The sequence below is a fragment of the Pseudochaenichthys georgianus genome, chromosome 11 (genome assembly GCF_902827115.2).
Source record: "Pseudochaenichthys georgianus chromosome 11, fPseGeo1.2, whole genome shotgun sequence".
NCBI lineage: Eukaryota > Metazoa > Chordata > Actinopteri > Perciformes > Channichthyidae > Pseudochaenichthys > Pseudochaenichthys georgianus.
Window position 1 is genome coordinate 19339550 of NC_047513.1, and position 18661 is coordinate 19358210.

The window sequence follows — 18661 nt, forward strand, 5'->3', positions numbered from 1 at the left end:
CTGACATCAAGTTGAGGAACAAGAAAACAAACACAACTTGCTTAACAAAAGACAACCAAGAACCAGATCAGGCTGTGAGTGTGAACATATAGATACAGAAGAATAAAAATAGTGCAGGTTAACAAACGAAAATAAAATACAGTACAGTAAGAGCAGAAGATAAAAAAAACTCTTAAGAGAATCCTATTTATTTTTGGGGAAATTCAGATATAGATCCTGCCAACTCACAGTGGCACACCTGTGTGACCGCATCACATATCAATGCGCTAACCAGATGCTAGTTATGCGTGTGCCATGGTATCCTCTGTCTCAATGGCTGTCAATGTTTGAAGTAGCTAATTGAATAAACATTCGCGTTTTCTACAGGTTGTTTGATTATAATGAATTATAATATGAATGTCAGAGAGCTGGACAACCCTCGGTCTGTCAGTGGGTGGTGCCTCCATCATTTGGCGGTTGAGGAGGAGCTATCTGCAGATGTTATGGACTAACTAGCAGAAGTTAAAATGCAGAACATGAGTTGATGCTTGCTCGACTGAAGACACGGCGCAACATAGGTAACTAGTTCCTTATATCCATGTTTTTTTGTGTGGTGTGTGGAGGGGTTACTTATTTCCTCGACTATACTGTCTGCAAATGATGTAGGTAAATCACATAGTGAGCTAACATGACATCACAAACTAGCATAAATGTATTGCATCCGTTAGGTATGTCAGCTAGCTCTGTCACACAGCGGATGGATACGGTTTAAAGGGATACCGGTGCTAGCTGATGAAGTGAACGTTACTCTGCACTGCTGAAGGATGTTAACTGTCCCCTCACTATTCGCTGCCTCTTGCCGGTGCTAACAAGGCTAATCATTGACAGTAAGCGAAAATGTGTGTGTCTTGGAGCGGAATAACAGGAGTATGTGTTTTGGTTACTGGAAACTATAGACTTATCTAGATTGATAAGTGTTAAGATAAAAAAAAAGTACGGCACACAAGTGCAGTTTATTTTGAGACAATGTGACCACAAAGTCCGTGGCCACGTTTTACATCCCCATGCTGTCTGACTGTTAGGTTATTAAACTTTGACTTTACTTGTGAAAGGAAGCTGTTTTCTTATTGTGTTTTAGCTTTATCCAAGCGTGATAATAACTTAGTGATAGTTACTCACCCACGAGTTTCTTTGTGGACAGGGGGCAAATACAAAGCAAATGTAGTTGTTAATGTGGACACATTAATCACCTCCTCCACCGAGCTCTGTTTTTACTGTTTGTTTGTAACCAGTGGCACTTTTAACTGCAGCAGCCATATTGCTTCAACCATGCTAAACAGATGCTAGCATAATTTCGTTTAGCAACTAATGGCACACGCTTGTCCATCACAGACCCCTTTACTGCTATGTTTTATCTAGTGTTTGTACAGGAAACGGGGACAGACAGAATGTGTAGTTTTGTAATATACATATTTGGATATTGTTGGTTTAAAAAAAAAAAAAACACATTTAGGATGGTAAACCTCAGCTCCTTTTTAACAAAAAACTTTGGCCAAAATGTAAGGACACTTAGTTGAAAAATAGTTGTACATTGATACCAAGTAGAAAAATGTGTGTAAACATGTGGTTCCTGGGGCATACATCTTGTGTTGAGTTTAGTCAGTGTGATCTGTTTGTCTTTCAAACATGGAAAAAGCACGTGTGGTGGGTGGGAAGTGACGGTGTAGACTAGGGGTGCTCAACCTTTTTTAAACCGCTACTTTTAAAGTTGCCAGTCTGCCGAGATCTACCAGTTCAAATAGAGAGGCGTAGCCATTACTGGCAGCCTACTACAAGATAAATACACACTTCTACTTGTATAAAACTGACCTTTGTAAGATTAATACTTCATAAAATACTGAAGATCCTTTACCTCTTTAATTCTAATCTACACACATACAAGTATTTAACTGAAGTTACACAACAGTGTTGTTGATACAGAGTTGGAGTTTATTCACACGTCACATATTACAGTGGGTAATGTTTTCAAGAAACATTGAACAGTGCTGCCACATATGACACAGGAAAAAAAGAAAAGACTCTGAACCCTTTCTTTGCCATTATATAAAAATAGTGTTGCTACAAAAGTATAAATTAGGCTTACTAAGCCTAAAACAACTCGGATCTGAAGCTACACGGGAATCTGCTGCCAAAGTACAATAAAAAAGACAAAATTAATAGAATCAAACCCTTTTTTTGTTGCATTTTAGTAGAGTATAAAAATAAATGGCTTTAAAATAGGATGCAAGCAACACTAGTTTCTTAACCTGAATTGATAATAGACTATAATCAATTTAAGTTTGCATTCTTATACCATTTTGTACAATAATTATAATGAATACGTTCAAACAAACAAAAACTTACAGCTGATTAATAACGGTATCTAACTTGAGTTTTTATTATATCAAAAACCTGTTGAAATGCTACTGTTATTTTTACTGTCCCCCAAAAAGCGCATGGGCAGCCTCCAGGAATGCTTCTTTCACAACTTCGCCGTCTTAGAAAGACGTCATGTGTTTCGCAAGAACGTGACTGACACGATAAGATGCTATGGTAGCAGCCTTGCTCTTGTTGTTGGGCCTGGTGAAAATGGACTGCTGTGCATTTAGCTGTCCTTTCAGGTCCCTCACCTTTTGGGAGCGTAGGGCAGAATTAGGAGGGAATTCTGTCTCGTAGCGTTTGTGCACTGTTTTGAAATGCCGCTCCTAAATTACCCTTCTTCGATAAAGCCACGCTCGCATTGCAGATGAGACAGATGGACTTTGAATTGGAATAGATACACAAATAATCATCCTCCCACTCGGAGTGAAAATTATATATTTTGGGCTTTCTTGCTTCTGCCATAATTGCGGTCTTGTGTGTGTGCGGACTGGCACTCCTGTTGACACGGACAACGTCAGCGAAATAGTGCCCTCTGCCCACCAGCCATGCCCCGACTCATGGGGTCACGCCGGCCAATCACAAATCTTTGATGCGTTCAAGTGCATTATTCTGGCACGGGGAGATTATGTCATAGGACGTTAACGATAAAACAGAATATTGTTGTTCTATTTTTAGACACATCTCTCGATCGACTGGTTGGGCACCCCTGGTGTAGACTGAGGTTGTTGCAGAATGTAATGTAGTGTATGTGTATTTATCATGTATACATTCTTGCAAGCTCAGCAGACCAAAGCTCTAGGTGGCTTTGCTTGCATACGATTGGATCCTGGCCAGGTGGAAACTCGTCTGTGCAGTTTTTCTTTCTGTACATTCTTTAAAAAAAAAAGTACATGGAAAAAAAAACCTGGAGTGTTGAATACAAACGAATCAAATATCATTATCATTATTCAAATGCAAATCATGTGATCGAACAAGGTGTACATTATGTTGTCAATTTGTATGTACAACCGCTTTAAAACGGCACTAGTATCAATTATGCAATTTGATAGAATCACTGGACTACATATCGCATACAATTATGTCTTGTCAGGCTTCATGTAATGCGGTGGAATTTGTCCAACCAGTGTTTAGATCAATCAGCTTTCTGTGAGAAGCTACTAGCAGTTATGGCGTGGATTAGATGTGTACGAGTCGACTGTTTTTACAAATCAATAATGGTGGCTCCTAAAGAGGTATTAGATGCTGCAATAACATCAGGTAACTGAACCATTACATTAGGTTTTGCTATTCATCTAGATTAAAATAAACATCAATAGCCCCCCCTTTAATCTCGCTTGTTCATAATAAGGGCCTCAATATTTTTGGCATTGCTTATGACACTCAGCTGTTTTTAGAATGGAATCAATTTCAACAACAGTTCAGTCAGGGTAGTTTATGGTTAATGTCTGCTTCATATATGCAAAGCATAAATCTGCATAGGCATTCATTTAATCCATTCACTCACTCATTTATTTACTCGTCTGCAGTTACCTACTGGCCCCAAGTGTCCATTAGGAGTAATATACCAATGATGAGTCAGAATCTGTCTCCATCTCCTCTTGGCACATTTTCTGAGATGAGCAAAGCACTTCTGTGACATTGCGTTTCTTTTTTCTTTCCTCGCAGATTATGCCGATGGAGAATTAATCTGTGGATTCAACAATGGTTCTTTGAAACAGGCAGTCTTAGCTTTCCAGTCACACTCCCACCTCCCTCTTTCTTCTCTTGGTGTACACCCCTCTTTTCATTTTGACCAGTATTTTATTGTTCTACAATTTCAACCGGTCTCAGTTTACACTGCTGGTAGAACGTCTTTGTCACTCCCAGTCACGTCCCTGTTAACTGCTCTGAGTCGAGGCTGAAGGCTGTACATCCTCCACAATGGTTGCTGAGGGGGACTCGGCGTCTCAGGGCAGCGGCATTCGGCTGAAGCAGGAGATTTCCCTCCTCCATGGGGTCTGTCTCATAGTGGGAAATATGATAGGATCCGGTATCTTCGTATCACCTAAGGTAAGAGACTCTGCTTTGTTACTACAATCAGTCTGCATTGATTTAAATATATTTTTGCAAAGACAAAATAGGAATAGTTTTTAACTCATCTTTTTAAAAGGCATTCTATAATTTAAATATTATTGAAGCTGAAATGAGTATTTAGTGAATAACTTTGAGAAAATGGGGTTTTGGGTTATCTTGAAACCAGAATTGAGACAATCTGATGTTTTATTTAAATCTTCATGTTCTCTTTTTTGATAAGTGATAGTTTCTTATGTGCTCACTGTGATTTCCCATCCTGCAGGGGGTGCTTAAATATACAGGCTCATATGGCCTGTCCCTGGTGGTGTGGGCCATTGGAGGGATATTTTCTGTGTTTGGAGCGTTATGCTATGCTGAGCTAGGAACTACTATCCGTAAATCTGGAGCGTCCTACGCCTATATCCTGGAGGCCTTTGGAGGCTTATTGGCTTTTATACGGTATGGAGTTGTTTTAATCTCTCTGTTTGCACACAGTTTACTTGAACTCGTTGCTTTGTTTGAATGTTTTTTGGACATGGACATGGAAGTTAGTCTCAAACTAAAGCAATTCCAAAAAACTAGTGAACTTTACTAAAGCCATGTTGGGTATGTAAGCCTTTTTATGATTAAGACTTATCCATTCTGCTGCAGACTGTGGACGTCGCTGTTGATAGTGGAGCCAGCCTGTCAGGCGGTGATCGCCCTGACCTTCGCCAACTACTTGGTCCAGCCCTTCTACCCTTCCTGCCCCTCCCCATATGTCGCCGTCCGCCTCATCGCTGCTGCCATCATAGGTCAGGCTCTCCATGTACTTCACACAAGTGCATGCCATATGTAACCTCTTGTATGTGTTTTAACATTAGTGGTGAAAGGACACGGGTTACCTGGGTGAGTCTACTGTGGGTTTGACCCCCATATCGTATATTGTTATTTACAGTATCCATAGTGAGAGGAGGGTCACTGTGGAGCTGTTTTTGCAGGAAGGGTTGACTAGAATCTCTCTTGCACTCCAGCATTAACAAAATTCATCTTCAAATGTGATATTTACCCACAGCATCACTTTAAAAGGCTGAGTGCATGTGCAACTGTTAAGCCGTCTCAAGTCCAGTATTGTTGTTTTCATGAAAAACACAGGTTCAGATCAAATGAATCTTAGTTTATCTGTTTAGGTGTTAAGACAGTATTCAACATGTTTTGAAACTGCCTTTTCTTTTGCACCCTGCACTTGAGCATTATTTTGCATTGACGGTTTTGTTGGGTTCAAAATTCCAGAAAAGACAGACAACTTCTAACTTTAACTATTTATTGTAAAGAGAGCAAAATATATATATTACTTGGCCAAGGACTCATCACGTCTTTGGGAATCACAGGCAGCAAAGCTGTAATCTGTAACCACCAAATCCGTCAAGAGCCTCGAACCTCGTGCGACAATACATTTTATTACACAGGGCGTTGCCCGTACATTTATGATTAGTCAAGACTAGCTGAAGAGATACCACGGTTTAGACTTGGTTCTCTTTGGTTGGTGCACAGACTCAGATAGAGTCTCTTGGCAACACGATCCTCCAATCCTTTGCGGGGGAGCGCGGCTCCCATACAGAGTCAAGGCCGGTGTGATGTGCTGTTCTTCTGACTACCTCTTTGTGTTATCTCAGTCTCTGCACTCGACCTTGCTACTTTCAATATTGCAAGCTAAACTTTCTTCTGACTATTCCCCTCGTTGGTATCTAACCCATCAGAACCTCGGATTAGTGATTGTGTCTATTTATTCTATAGTCATAGCAATCTCATGAGCACAATAAGCATATCAAGTAATAATAAGAATCAGTCTTGTAATGTTATATAAAAATAGACTCCACAGTTTCATTTCAATTTGCGTTTTTCCTCTTAGCTGTTGATAGTATATGTTAACCCTTTTATGCAAGTCCCTTTTTAAGTCATTTGCAAACTGCATGTTTTAAGGGTGGGTTTAGGAGAAGCTTTATCAATTGATGCAAATTAAAACACTATTTTTTAAACATAGCAGCTTAATCTATTTGTATTGCATTTATGGGGATATGTCTGTAACTACACTTAATACCTGTCAGTTTCCCCTCTCACTCTGCCTTAAGTCTGCTGTGCTTAGTGAATGGCATCCCTTAAGCTTTGTTCAGCCTTGAGCTTGTTGGGTTTGTTTGGATAGGATCTAAAAGTAATGTGCCAAGTCTGTTGTACTGACTGATCTCTGAGGAAAGGACTGTGTGACGGGGCCTCACACTGCCATCCAGCTTGAAGGAGGAAATCCTGTTACTAGTTCCTGAACGCCCACAACACCTTGTATCGGTGCTCCTCCTTCCACAAATATAGAGTGCAAAACAGAATTTTAAAGTTAATACATTACAAATACATGTAGTGTATAAAAACATGTAGTGGTACTTGTTAGGGAAATAATTGACCTAGACACCTAGATATAACGTACAGGACCAACCCTGACGTCTGTTTATCTCCTTTAAGGACATGGGCTGCTTCAGCCATAATGTTATTGTTCCCATTCTGTGACCGGTCAACACTAGGTCACAGGTGGTCTGTTGTTGTGGGTGCACTGGGACACTTCCTTCTTTGTTGTTTGTGGACTCCAAGGTATGACATCTTCGAAGCCATAAGTGACGGACGCAAGTGACTCAGTGTGCCCAACTGTCTAAAGCTATCTTATCAAAATATGTTGATTACTCTCTGTGAAACCAGTTAAATGGGCTAACAAGAGAGAGGGGCTCCAGGATTGACGTGGCAACCACCCGTGCAGTCAGACCGTGACTGCTGTGACTTGTGATGTGAATTCTCCGGCCGTAACTCCAAATAAACCTCCAGTGTTTGACATCGAAGCTCCTGCTCTACCCTGTCTCCTTCCTGAGTCGGTGACTCCCATTGCATTGCTACACAGAAGTGTCCCTTACAGTACTAGCTTGGTAATTTTCCATTCTTTTTGCAGACTGTTCCATGTTAGTGGAGCTGCACATCTAAAAGCTTTCTTCCCTAAGACAGTCCTAGCACTTGGCACATTTAATAAAATCACAGCATGCGATCTCAGGCAATAAGTACTTTCAATTCGCAGAGAGATCAGGGAGCAGATATAAGATGGTAGTTTATCCAACATGGCTTTGTAAATGAAAAAGTACCAGTGACTGAGCCTCCGTACAGTAAGTGATGGCAGACCTGCCTTGGCATACAGGTTACAGTGATGTGTAAGTGCTTTACAATGTGTCACAAATCTCAGTGCACTGTGATACGCAGCATCTAACTTGACCAGGCAATTGGCAGGTGCATTCATATATAACAAATCACCATAGTCCAGCACAGGTAAAAAGGTCACAGTGACTAGCCTTTTCCTGGCCTCAAGCGAGAAACAGGACTTGTTTCTGAAAAAGAAACCTAGCCTAACCCTCAGCTTTTTAAGCAGCTTATTTACATGAAATTTAAAAGTGAGACCATCATCAAGCCAGATACCAAGGTATTTGTAACAGGTAACCACTTCAAGTTGTATTCCTTGCGTAGTTACAATATCCAAAGCAGTCTCCGGTTTAGCTTTAGCTTTAGAAAAGAGCATTACCTTGGTTTTATCCACATTTAAAAGAAGCTTAAGCTCAGAGAGCTGAGCCTGAATAATGTTAAAAACATCCTGTAATTTAACAACAGCCTCGTTAATCGAGGGACCTGCACAGTACATAACGGTATCGTCCGCATAAAAATGTAAGGTTGCTCCTTCGACATTTTCACCTAAACTATTAATATAGATAGAGAATAATAGCGAACCTAAAACTGAACCTTGTGGTACACCATTAGTGATGTTTAACCATTCAGAAGACAGCCCATCAAACTGAACACATTGGGACCTTTCAGAGAGGTAGTTCACAAACCACCCCACTGCATGGCTGGATATGCCTATACTGAGTAGCCTCTGCTTTAAGATGCGATGATCGACGGTATCAAAAGCTTTGGACAAGTCAACAAATAGAGCTGCACAACTCTGCTTATTATCTAAAATACTCGTAATATCATTTACCACTTTCATTGTGGCAGTGATGGTGCTATGTTGCTTTCTGAAGCCTGACTGATGTTTAGACAGGATGTCATTTGTACATAAAAACTCCTTTACTTGTTCACTCACTAGGCGTTCAAGAACCTTAGCCAGAACTGACCATTTAGAGATGGGTCTATAATTGTTTAATAAGGCCTCCCCTCCTTTTAGTAGTGGCAGGACATAAGCTGACTTCCATACTTTTGGGATTTTGTTCGTGCTGAGAGAGAGGTTAAAAAGAGAAGTAAGAGGTGAAGCAATAAAATCTGCAGCTATCTTTAAAAAGAAAGGTTCTACGTTGTCCGGACCAGCCGGCTTTTTAGGATCTAGCTTGGTTAAGACTTCACGAACAACATCAACAGTAAAAGGAGTAATACTGAAAGGGTTTTCCAGACCACATTGTTCTGTGTCACCGACTGTGGTGTTCACAGAAGCAGAATTAGAAACGGAGAGCCACAGGACACAAAATGCTCATTAAAACAATTTAACATGGTGTGTGACCACCATTCAGTATAAAAACCATGTTGAGTTTATATTTGATAAGTGTTCCTGTCTTCTTTGTCTTTATTAGGTCTGCTGACTTTCGTGAACTGTATGAAAGTGAAATGGGGAGCTATTCTTCAGGTCATCTCCACCGTAGCAAAGGTCCTAGCTCTCATCGTCATCATCATTACTGGCCTGATTAAGCTTGGACAAGGTAGGATGTCCGAGAAAATCTGTTTCATTGAATCCATTTAGGAATGCTGGCGATGGTTTAATAGTACATAACATCAGTTCAAATCTATTTCTTAGAAACGGTAAAAAGGTGAATATTGCTCCAATTTTGATGCGACTTCTGATTTTGACATTGGGCCAGCTCACTCAAAACCCTACCTATATTAGAAGCTGGATTAAATATTCATGAACAATTTAGTCGAGATAAAAGCAAATGATGTTAACTCCTCTTTACATGTTGCTGTAGGTTTCGACCAGAACTTTGAGGACTCCTTCAAAGGCTCCAAACTGGACCCCGGTAACATGGCCTTGGCCCTCTACGCAGCCCTGTACTCCTACTCAGGCTGGGACACGCTCAACTTCATCACAGAGGAGATTAAAAACCCAGAGAGGTATGAGCTCTGGCATCTCAGATTTTTTTTTTTTTATACAACAAGCGTGACTTGATTTTAATTTCTGATCTAATTATTTTTGCTTAGTTTAACTTGAGCTACTGTAAATCTAGCATTTCATAAAACTGATTCAAAACTAAGTCATCTTACTTGGGAATTCCCAGGTCATCATGCGCTCACTTTACACCACAGTAACAGACTCACAGATACAAATATTTGTATAATCTGGATTCTCTAAGCCTTCAGTAATACTGTTTTTTTGTGTGTTCTAGCAATTACCTTCCCCCAGGTATTTGTCAATAAATATAAGCATTGAGGTAATGATATCACTTATTTCATTTTTAGGAATCTGCCTTTGTCCATTGCTATTTCCATGCCCATTGTCACTGTGATCTACATCTTGACCAACATCGCTTACTACGTGGTGATGGATGCAGACCAAGTGCTCACCAGTGAAGCTGTTGCTGTGGTGAGTCAGCAGTAACCAAATCTGACCATGTGAATTCTCATCTCTACCTTTAAACCTAAAGGACCAAAGTGACAGCATCCTCTCAGCCCTGTAGAGGCAGCAGGTTTAGATATCTCCTTCCTCTCCTCTCCTGTCTTCTCTCCAGTCTGGCTGGCAGCCACTGGCTCTCCAGTCTGCTTCAGCTCTCAGTTGGTTATCTGTGCCTGTAGGAGTCGTGATGATGGCAGGAACCTCATTTAGCTAAAGAGGTTAGCGCCCCACACAGGAACATGGGGAAGCTGATGATGTGATTAGTGCCTCGGAGGAGGAAGTATTGTACTGGTATTTGATCAACTAAGTCTGTTCCAACAAGCCATTGGCTCTGTTGAATCAAAGCTGAAAGAACAACACATATTTTTCTTATGTTTCCAAGACCAGATTTTTCTGATTTAGAGAGGGGTGATTTAATTCACTACTCAACACCACACTGGAAGTTAATTATATTTTAATGTAAATCCTGTTTGGCACAAGCTTTTGTTGAGTTTTCAGAGTGTGTTTTAAGTTCAATTACAAGATATCATATTGCTGTTGCACTTTTATTAAGCTCTTACCCAGAAATGAAGCCAGGACTTCTCATCTTGTGTAGAATAGCGCTAGTCAAAGTATGAGATTAAGTAATATTTATTTTTCATTTGAAAAAGCACAGATTCTCGCATGCATCCAACAATCTATTTTACAGCTGGTATAAATAATGGTATTGACTGGGTTGCTGCATTAGGAGTCTTTTTATTACTGTCTTTTGTTATTGTCTTAACTCTGTAGGAAATCAAAAGTAGAGTGCGAGTGTTCTTTTTTAGGAACCACACTGACCTTCAACTACACCCGGTGATGTTAACGTATTAGGATCACTGAGTTAAAGATACAAATACATTTAAATGATTTGCACATTGTAATTAAACCTACAATTTGAGCTGAGTTTCACAGATTCAAATACATATATAACAAAGCCGCACTATTACATCCATGAGGGCAGTGAGAAACTCTTGGATGTCTCCTCAGACGTTTGCCGACGAGGTGCTGGGCTGGGGTCGATGGATGATCCCGCTCTCTGTAGCCATTTCCTGTTACGGAGGCCTCAACTCCTCCATCATCGCTGCCTCCAGGTCGGTACAGACATCTCATTACTGCCTGTAAGGTTTTGAATGTTAAACTCTAGGAAACACAGTATGTGTAACACCTTTTTTGTTTCCCCTGCAGGTTGTTTTTCGTCGGATCCAGAGAAGGTCACCTACCTAATGTGCTGTGCATGATCCACATCAAGCGTTTCACACCAATCCCTGCTCTGCTTTTCAATGTCAGTATCACACATGGTTTCTTATTACATTTTATTCTTGCTTGTTTTGATTCCTTTTGGATGTCCCTGATGCGTTCTTTACCAAATTGTGTGTTTGATCTTCTGTTTTCAGGGTGGCATGTCTCTGTTATACCTGTCCGTGCCTGACGTTTTCCAGTTGATCAACTACTTCAGTTTCAACTACTGGTTGTTCATCGGCCTGTCAATAGCCAGCCAGATCTACCTTCGCATCAAATTTCCCGATATGCACAGACCTATTAAGGTACATAATTAGTTTTACGCCACCTCCCAGCAGACCCGGCGGCAGACATACGTCTCTAGGCGGACATTTGATTTACCAGGGCGGGCCCACACCGAAACTTACATTTCCCGGGAAATCTGAATTGTCAACGTGGGGGTGGGTGGGGCGGGCGGGGAGGGGCTTGTGAATTGTTGTTACGGAAACAGAGGGGTTTTAGGCTGCGGCCACACGAGGACGAAAACGGCTAAACGCATAGGATTAACGCAAACGCAATCGCAAACAAGCTTCCGTCCACACGCAATAGTTATCCGGATAGTGTCTGTCCACACGAGACCGCTCCGTTTAGCTCCAACCGCTGGAGAAGCTGCAGTACATATGCAGGAGCCTGTACGTGGCGCTGTAACTTCCTCCACAAAAGCAGCGAAGAAGCATGGTTGTCATGGTTGCCCTTCTGTTTATTCTCCGCGGTGGGGGCCGAGGGAACCGGGCAGAGTTTTTCGCCAGTCAACGTGTATTAAAGTTGAAATCTTCCGGACAAAATTATAAAAGTGCCGGTTAAAGGTCTTCTTTGTTATTTATTGAGCTTTAAAACAAATGAATAACGACTCTATATAATATAATAATAAAATACACGGAGCCTCTCTTTTTCCTCCCTCTCTTCGGACAGCGTCAGTGTCTGTCTCATGCAGCAGCTCATCCAGTAATCAGTGACCCGGCCGACAGTACAAAATAAACATATTTATAACTAGTTTAGGGAGTTTGAGAGGTAATTAAAATAGCTAAGGGTGATGATCTGACTTGAAGTGTGTGTTTTGCTGCAGCGGGAGGAGCTGCAGGTGAGCAGAGCTGCGTGTCTCTGTCCTGTCAGATTAGACTTCACTCGCGTTTAGGTCCATATCGAGAGAAAGATAAATAATCTGAATTCAGGGTGCAGTTTACTTTGACGCGGGGGTGAGCAGCAGAGGTGGGGAGAGGCGGGGCTATTGCCTCATCATTATTGCTGTAGATGTTGCACAAACAACTGTAGCATGGTCAATAGCGTCCGGAGCACGATAGCAACTCTGCGATCCGCCATTGTTGTTGTTGTTGGTGGCGAAACACTTCAGCACTGGCGCGGGGTAAGCGGAGGTGAGCAGAAGAGGTGGGGAGAGGCGGGGCTATTGCGCAATCACTATCAGTGATCTGAAAATGTTCGGATAGGGCGCACACACGGAGCCGTTTGACCCCCCAGAGAGTTGCGTATGCCTTTCTATCCACCTTGGGACCCGTTATCGTTTCCTCAGTCGTTTAGTGCCGTATTCGGTCGTCCTCGTGTGGCCGAACGGTCTATATGACACTAAACAGTAACGCAAACGACCGAATTCGTCCTCGTGTGGCCGCAGCCTTAGGTTGCCATAAGGCTGTTGACGGTCATATTGCAGGCTACATCCATTGGTTGGTTTTGTGGCACATTTGTAACACTGTGCCAACTTGGGCAAGCACGCAGGGTGGAGTGAGGTTGAGCGATGGAGAGAGCGTGTGCAGCGGTCTGCTTGTTTATACCACATGTTATTGTTGAGTCATATTTCTGTAGTTATTTTTAATATCAATATACTCACATATTTTTCTAGATTAATCAATGAATAAAATACTGAAAAATGTCCATCGCAGTTTCTTAAAGTCCAAGGTGATGTCCTTAAATGTTTTTTTGTTGATCCAAAACCCAAAGATATTTAGTTTGATATGTTAAAAAGAGAAATACAGGACATCGACATCTTGAGAACAGCATTTACCAGCTGAAAAGACTCTGGACACCTTGAGAAATATAACGAGGTCTTTCCCCTTTGCCTTAATCCTGTTAAAGAGATGCATGCTGGGTAAACAGAGCAACCCCTGGCCAAATGTATCATATAATGACATCACTTAAAAATCCTCAGTCTTCTGGTTATTTCTCCATCAAATCATTGACCGTCAACAACCTTCAATAGAACTGAACAGAAAACGATATACACGGCAGAACATAAACAAACATCAGAAGATACATACATGTAGGAAGATACAAAAAGCTGCAATCTGATCGAGTAGGTGCTATCTTTACTTATTCAAGCCTTACAGACCTTTATTTACGTTTGTTTACCCATCAACACTACCCTCAGACGTGGCTTTGAGTTATGACTATCCTAAAAGACAATTATGTTTTGAATTCACTTAAGTTTATTTGGATATCTTAGTAAACATAAAAATGACTGCACTGCATATTGCCTTAGCAGTTAAGGCCACAATCATATCATCAGAGGAATATTGTTTGAACTAATTGTATTTGTCAATGTAATTGTTTTTAATCCTTCTGTTTCTCTCCACCCAACCTTTTTCATACCCTTCATTCCTCCTTTTTCTGCTTCCTCATTCTTTCTTTGCTCTTGTCTCCCTGCCCTGCCTTGCCCTGCCTTGCCCTGCCTTGCCCTGCCTTGCCCTGCCTTGCCCTGCCTTGCCCTGCCTTGCCCTGCCTTGCCCTGCCCTGCCCTGCCCTGCCCTGCCCTGCCCTGCCCTGCAGCTGTCTTTGTTCTTCCCCATCGTGTATTGCTTGTGCAGCGTTTTCCTGGTAGTTGTTCCCCTCTACAGCGACACCATCAACTCTCTGGTGGGGATTTCTGTGGCCTTGTCTGGTGCGCCTGTGTACTACTTCTGCATCTACCTGCCAGCTAGCTCCAGACCAGCCTTCCTCAATACAATGCTTGGTAAGAAGCTTGGTGATTAATTAGGCTCCGACTAACGACACAGTTGGGCCAAATGACCCTATTTGAATTGTAGGAATTATGATTTTATTATTAGTTTGAACTTTTATGAACAAGGATCATGCTTAAAATACATTTGTCTAAAAAAAAAAAAGGATTATTTTGATTATAAGCTCATTTCTATCTGCAGTCCCTGGGCAGGAACACTGAGAGCAATCACAGTCCAATGCATTTCATCACACTAACAATTATAAAGACAAATCAAACACACATCAACATATGAATAACTGCACATTCATCCAGTACAATACAATCAATTTCAGAAACAAAACTATATTGTACTGAATTAATATTGAATTTAAAACAGATAAGATGGATTGCTTTTTCAAAGGTCCGATTACAATGTATGTCGGTCGATGGTAATTTATTTTACCCATAATACACACTCAATCATGATCATTTTTAAAGATGAGAACTCAAGGCTCTCTGGTAGACAAACTGAGTAAGCTGTTAGAGACATTTTCTAAATCACCTCCACCTTTATTTGACATTCTGTACTGCAATGTCTTAATTATCGACCCGAGGAATATACTGGCAAAGAGACATCTGCAGAAAGCCTGTCTGCTTAATAACATTTAAGATGTGAAATGTCTGTGAATGTGGTTTTGTGATATAATTTATGGATAACCTCTTTAAGTAGCTTACTTAACTGACTGAGTTGCATGTAGATCAGCTACTGCTGGGACATGAAAATGAAAACTCCTGGTCTTAGAGTTAATAACTGTGGAGTGATTGAGATTAGTGTCTCAAAGTTCAGTGTTATGTAGCGCCCACATTCTGTAAAAGGCTCTTGAGTGCTAAAAAACCCTACGGTTGAAGAATAACCCCTCCTAATACTATTATTTTAAGCCTACATATTTTAAAGCCATAAGTACTTTGGCTATTGTTGTCTTTTGATGTATTTCAATGAGTGAAACCCTTGATTTTTTTTTTTTTTTTTCTGTCACTGCAGATAGGATCTCTCTGTACACCCAGAAACTGTGCATGTGCTGTGTGGCTTCGCCTGATATCGACCTGGACAATATAGACCCGGAGAAGATTGAATGATGGAGCAACAAAGGCCTTGTGTGGAATGGAATAACAAGAATGAACACAAAGGAAGCTTTGAGCTGTATAACTTGATGAATGAAAGAAGGATGAAGAAGAAACGGGAGAGGTGAGCTGTACACATCTCTTCTCCTCCTCTTCTCTCACATTTGAGCCGTATGGTAAAAGGACCAGGAATGAATAAGTACACCCCCCCCCCCCCCCCCCACACAAACAGCACTGTACAGATTAACTGAAACTTGAGCACATTCACATGCTTTACGCAGTGCAGTGTTGGCCGTGAAGTTCCCTCCACACATGTGCCCATAAACTGCAACTCACACACACACACACACACACACACACACACACACACACACACACACACACACACACACACACACACACACACACACACACACACACACACACACACACACACACACACACACACACACACACACACACACACACACACACACAAGCTGACCGAAGCCTCAGGCTGATGCTGCGACAAATGGAAATGAACAACCTGATCCAGGAGGAATCGACTCAGCATGCCTGTGGTGATTTATTCACAAACAGGAGGCTACTGAGGAAAAAAGACACAGGTGGAACTGAAAAGGACCTTACATGCGTTTCATCTCGTGTTAAGGAAGTGAGTTACCATAGCACATGGGAACGTGCAAAAGATATGGTTCAAATCTTGGTACCTTTTCAAAATAATACTTCACCACCAAAATGACCATTTGTACATTTATTAATAACCCCGTTACCTTTGACTCGTGAAGGAAACGTTGTGTTTCTCACATATCTCCTGATATTTTAAGCCGAAGTGTGGGAAGTAATAAGCTAAGAACTAGAATAATAAAGTCTGTTTGATAGTTCTGCACGAGGTGGTTGAGAGTTTGTAACTGATAACGCAGATCCCATTTACTTATATTCACCATGAATTGTCTCATTTGGGATTCTTTGTTAGACATAGAAATATGCAAGAAAAGCAAGGTTTTCTGAAATAATTGAAAGTAACATTTTGTGAGTAAAATTCTCCTTATTAAATGAACACTTCGCAAATATCACAGGATAGTTCATCCAAAGGTTGAATTCCCCTTCGATCCTTTTAGTTCCCTTAATGTTATAAAATGAAGAATGATCAAGTAAAGGCGAAAACAATGACTATAAGAAGTTGAACAATGATTACATCTACCAACCCAATGATGTAGCTCTCTGGTTTTTCATTGGTTTGCATCAACATCACACGGGTCATCTGCCAGTGTGTGGTACTGCTAAACCTATTCCTGTTGGGAACGTTTTTAGTTTTTTTTGCAAGCTTGTATACATCCCAGACAGATGACGTCCAACAACATTGTGTTTTGTTGACGGACCTCTAAATACTGCAGTGAAATTGCACATCACATTTATGTTTATTGTACAACGTCTTTGGTCATTGGAAAGCTTTACTCTGATCTATTTCCAACCAAATGAAGATAGTTTGTAATAATCAGTTCAGAAAAATTAGATTATTTACAAAAGCTTTTATTTCTTGCAGTTCGAACAAGCTTGTCATAAATCTGTCGCTTTTTGTAATGTATGATGTTTTCTTCTGTGACCTTCATCTTCGAATGCATCTTCAGGGCTATACTTGATTCCTGGTGCCTCCTGGTGGTAGCTGATATAAACTTCCAGGGACCAGCTTTAACGGTGTCATTCAAATGTCCATCTTGCATGTTTTTGTTATTGCTTTGCAGTCATCGTGTTCTCTCTTTTCATACAAACACACTCCGGTGAGAGGAGTGTAACGTTAGTGTTATGGGTATATAAAAAGAAGGTTTCTAAATATTTCACCGGTGATTGTTTCTCGTTCGGTGCCTGCGTCACTCCTCTGGGTAATGTCTTGGTAAACAAACCACTCTGTTGTGCACACGTTGATACTTATGACCTTTCTCTTTTTTCCCACTGGTTTTAAAGAGTTTGTATCACAGATGAGATATTTTACTATTATGCCTTGTGAATCTATCACCAACTTGGACCATTTATTCACCGTGCACAGCCAAAGCTCTTAAACAGGCTGGTCGCTTTCTGCTCAGAGCCAGTAGCAAAATGTCTCTGCTTTGTAGTGAAGGATATATAGATGTAGGTGGTGGAATTAGAGGTAGAAAAACGTGTTCCCTCACTGTACTGTAGTTCTTATAAACGCTCTGTGCCTTCTGTAAGTGCGGTCTCCCAAAGACCCCGTCTATTTTTGATATTTTCTTGTGTCTTAAGCACAATCCTATTTTTACATTTCTGTAGGATTTGCCAAATGTTCTTCAGGTAGTAGAGCAGCTTCAAATGTTGTAGTCAAGGTATGTAAATTCTCAGCTGGGATTAGTAATCAGATTTTAGATTGAACAATGTATTGTGTCTTCACTTCCTCATCACCAGCCAACAGAAGCACACGCACATTATGTTAAATGTTGCTTTCTCCGCTGTCATCATTTAGAGCAAACTACTACTTGTGTATGTTGTTAAGAAGAAAACCACATGTCTGCAGTAAATACAGAATCTTTTCAATGTGATTCAATGCATAGTGTCATGTTGAGAACCGATATACTCGCGTCACAGGACTTGAATGTTGAAATGTATTTTGATGTTTCATCTGGTACCAAATACAGACTGGGTGTTTTCCAGTACTGTTTGACCAAGTTGTTATTTGTCTTAGTAGAAGTATGTCTTAAGTGCTTGCTATGTTGACTGTTTTTATTTATTATATTCAGAACATGGGCAAACCAAATGGCAAGAGATGCTTTTCAGTTGAGGAATCCTTGTTTGCCCAGATTGAGACAGGAAGGAGCTGTTTTATTTGAATAAAGGCAAGTACAGAATGTGTGTTTCAGTCTCTGTTCCTATCCACTGAGCTCTACCTGAGGTGGAAACAAAGGATATCTTAAAGGCAGTGGCTCACAGCCTCTAGAGGTCATGGTCTCGTAAGTTCGTAACACTTCATGAAGTCTCGCCAAACTGTATGGTGTGTGATCTTTAACAGTACTTTTTATGTTTTTGTAAATGGGTTTATGTCAAATGCATTGATGCTTTAATCCAAAGTTATCTTTAAGTTTAACAATGCATTTCTTTATTCCCTTATCTTATTTCATAGCAAACGGCAAATCTTTATGTTATGAACAAATAATTTCAATATTTTACTTCAACAATAATTTGGAGCTTTT

At 40.7% G+C, this 18661-nt stretch overlaps 1 protein-coding gene across 2 annotated transcripts; it reads left to right on the forward strand.

The window, feature by feature from the left end:
* Nucleotides 1-288: 288 nt before the first annotated feature.
* On the forward strand, nt 289-18319 carry LOC117454848 (Y+L amino acid transporter 2). 2 transcript variants are annotated; one of them, XM_034094080.2, is made up of 12 exons: nt 289-557; nt 4066-4449; nt 4736-4911; nt 5104-5246; nt 9078-9203; nt 9468-9612; nt 9958-10081; nt 11120-11223; nt 11318-11414; nt 11527-11676; nt 14189-14372; nt 15382-18319. In XM_034094080.2, exons 2-12 carry the CDS (start codon nt 4321-4323, stop codon nt 15474-15476), a joined length of 1473 nt encoding a protein of 490 aa, XP_033949971.1. In that variant the 5' UTR covers nt 289-557; nt 4066-4320; the 3' UTR covers nt 15477-18319. The 2 variants fall into 2 exon arrangements, with proteins under 2 accessions (XP_033949971.1, XP_033949972.1); XM_034094081.2 differs by lacking the exon at nt 289-557 and adding an exon at nt 723-866.
* Nucleotides 18320-18661: the final 342 nt, after the last annotated feature.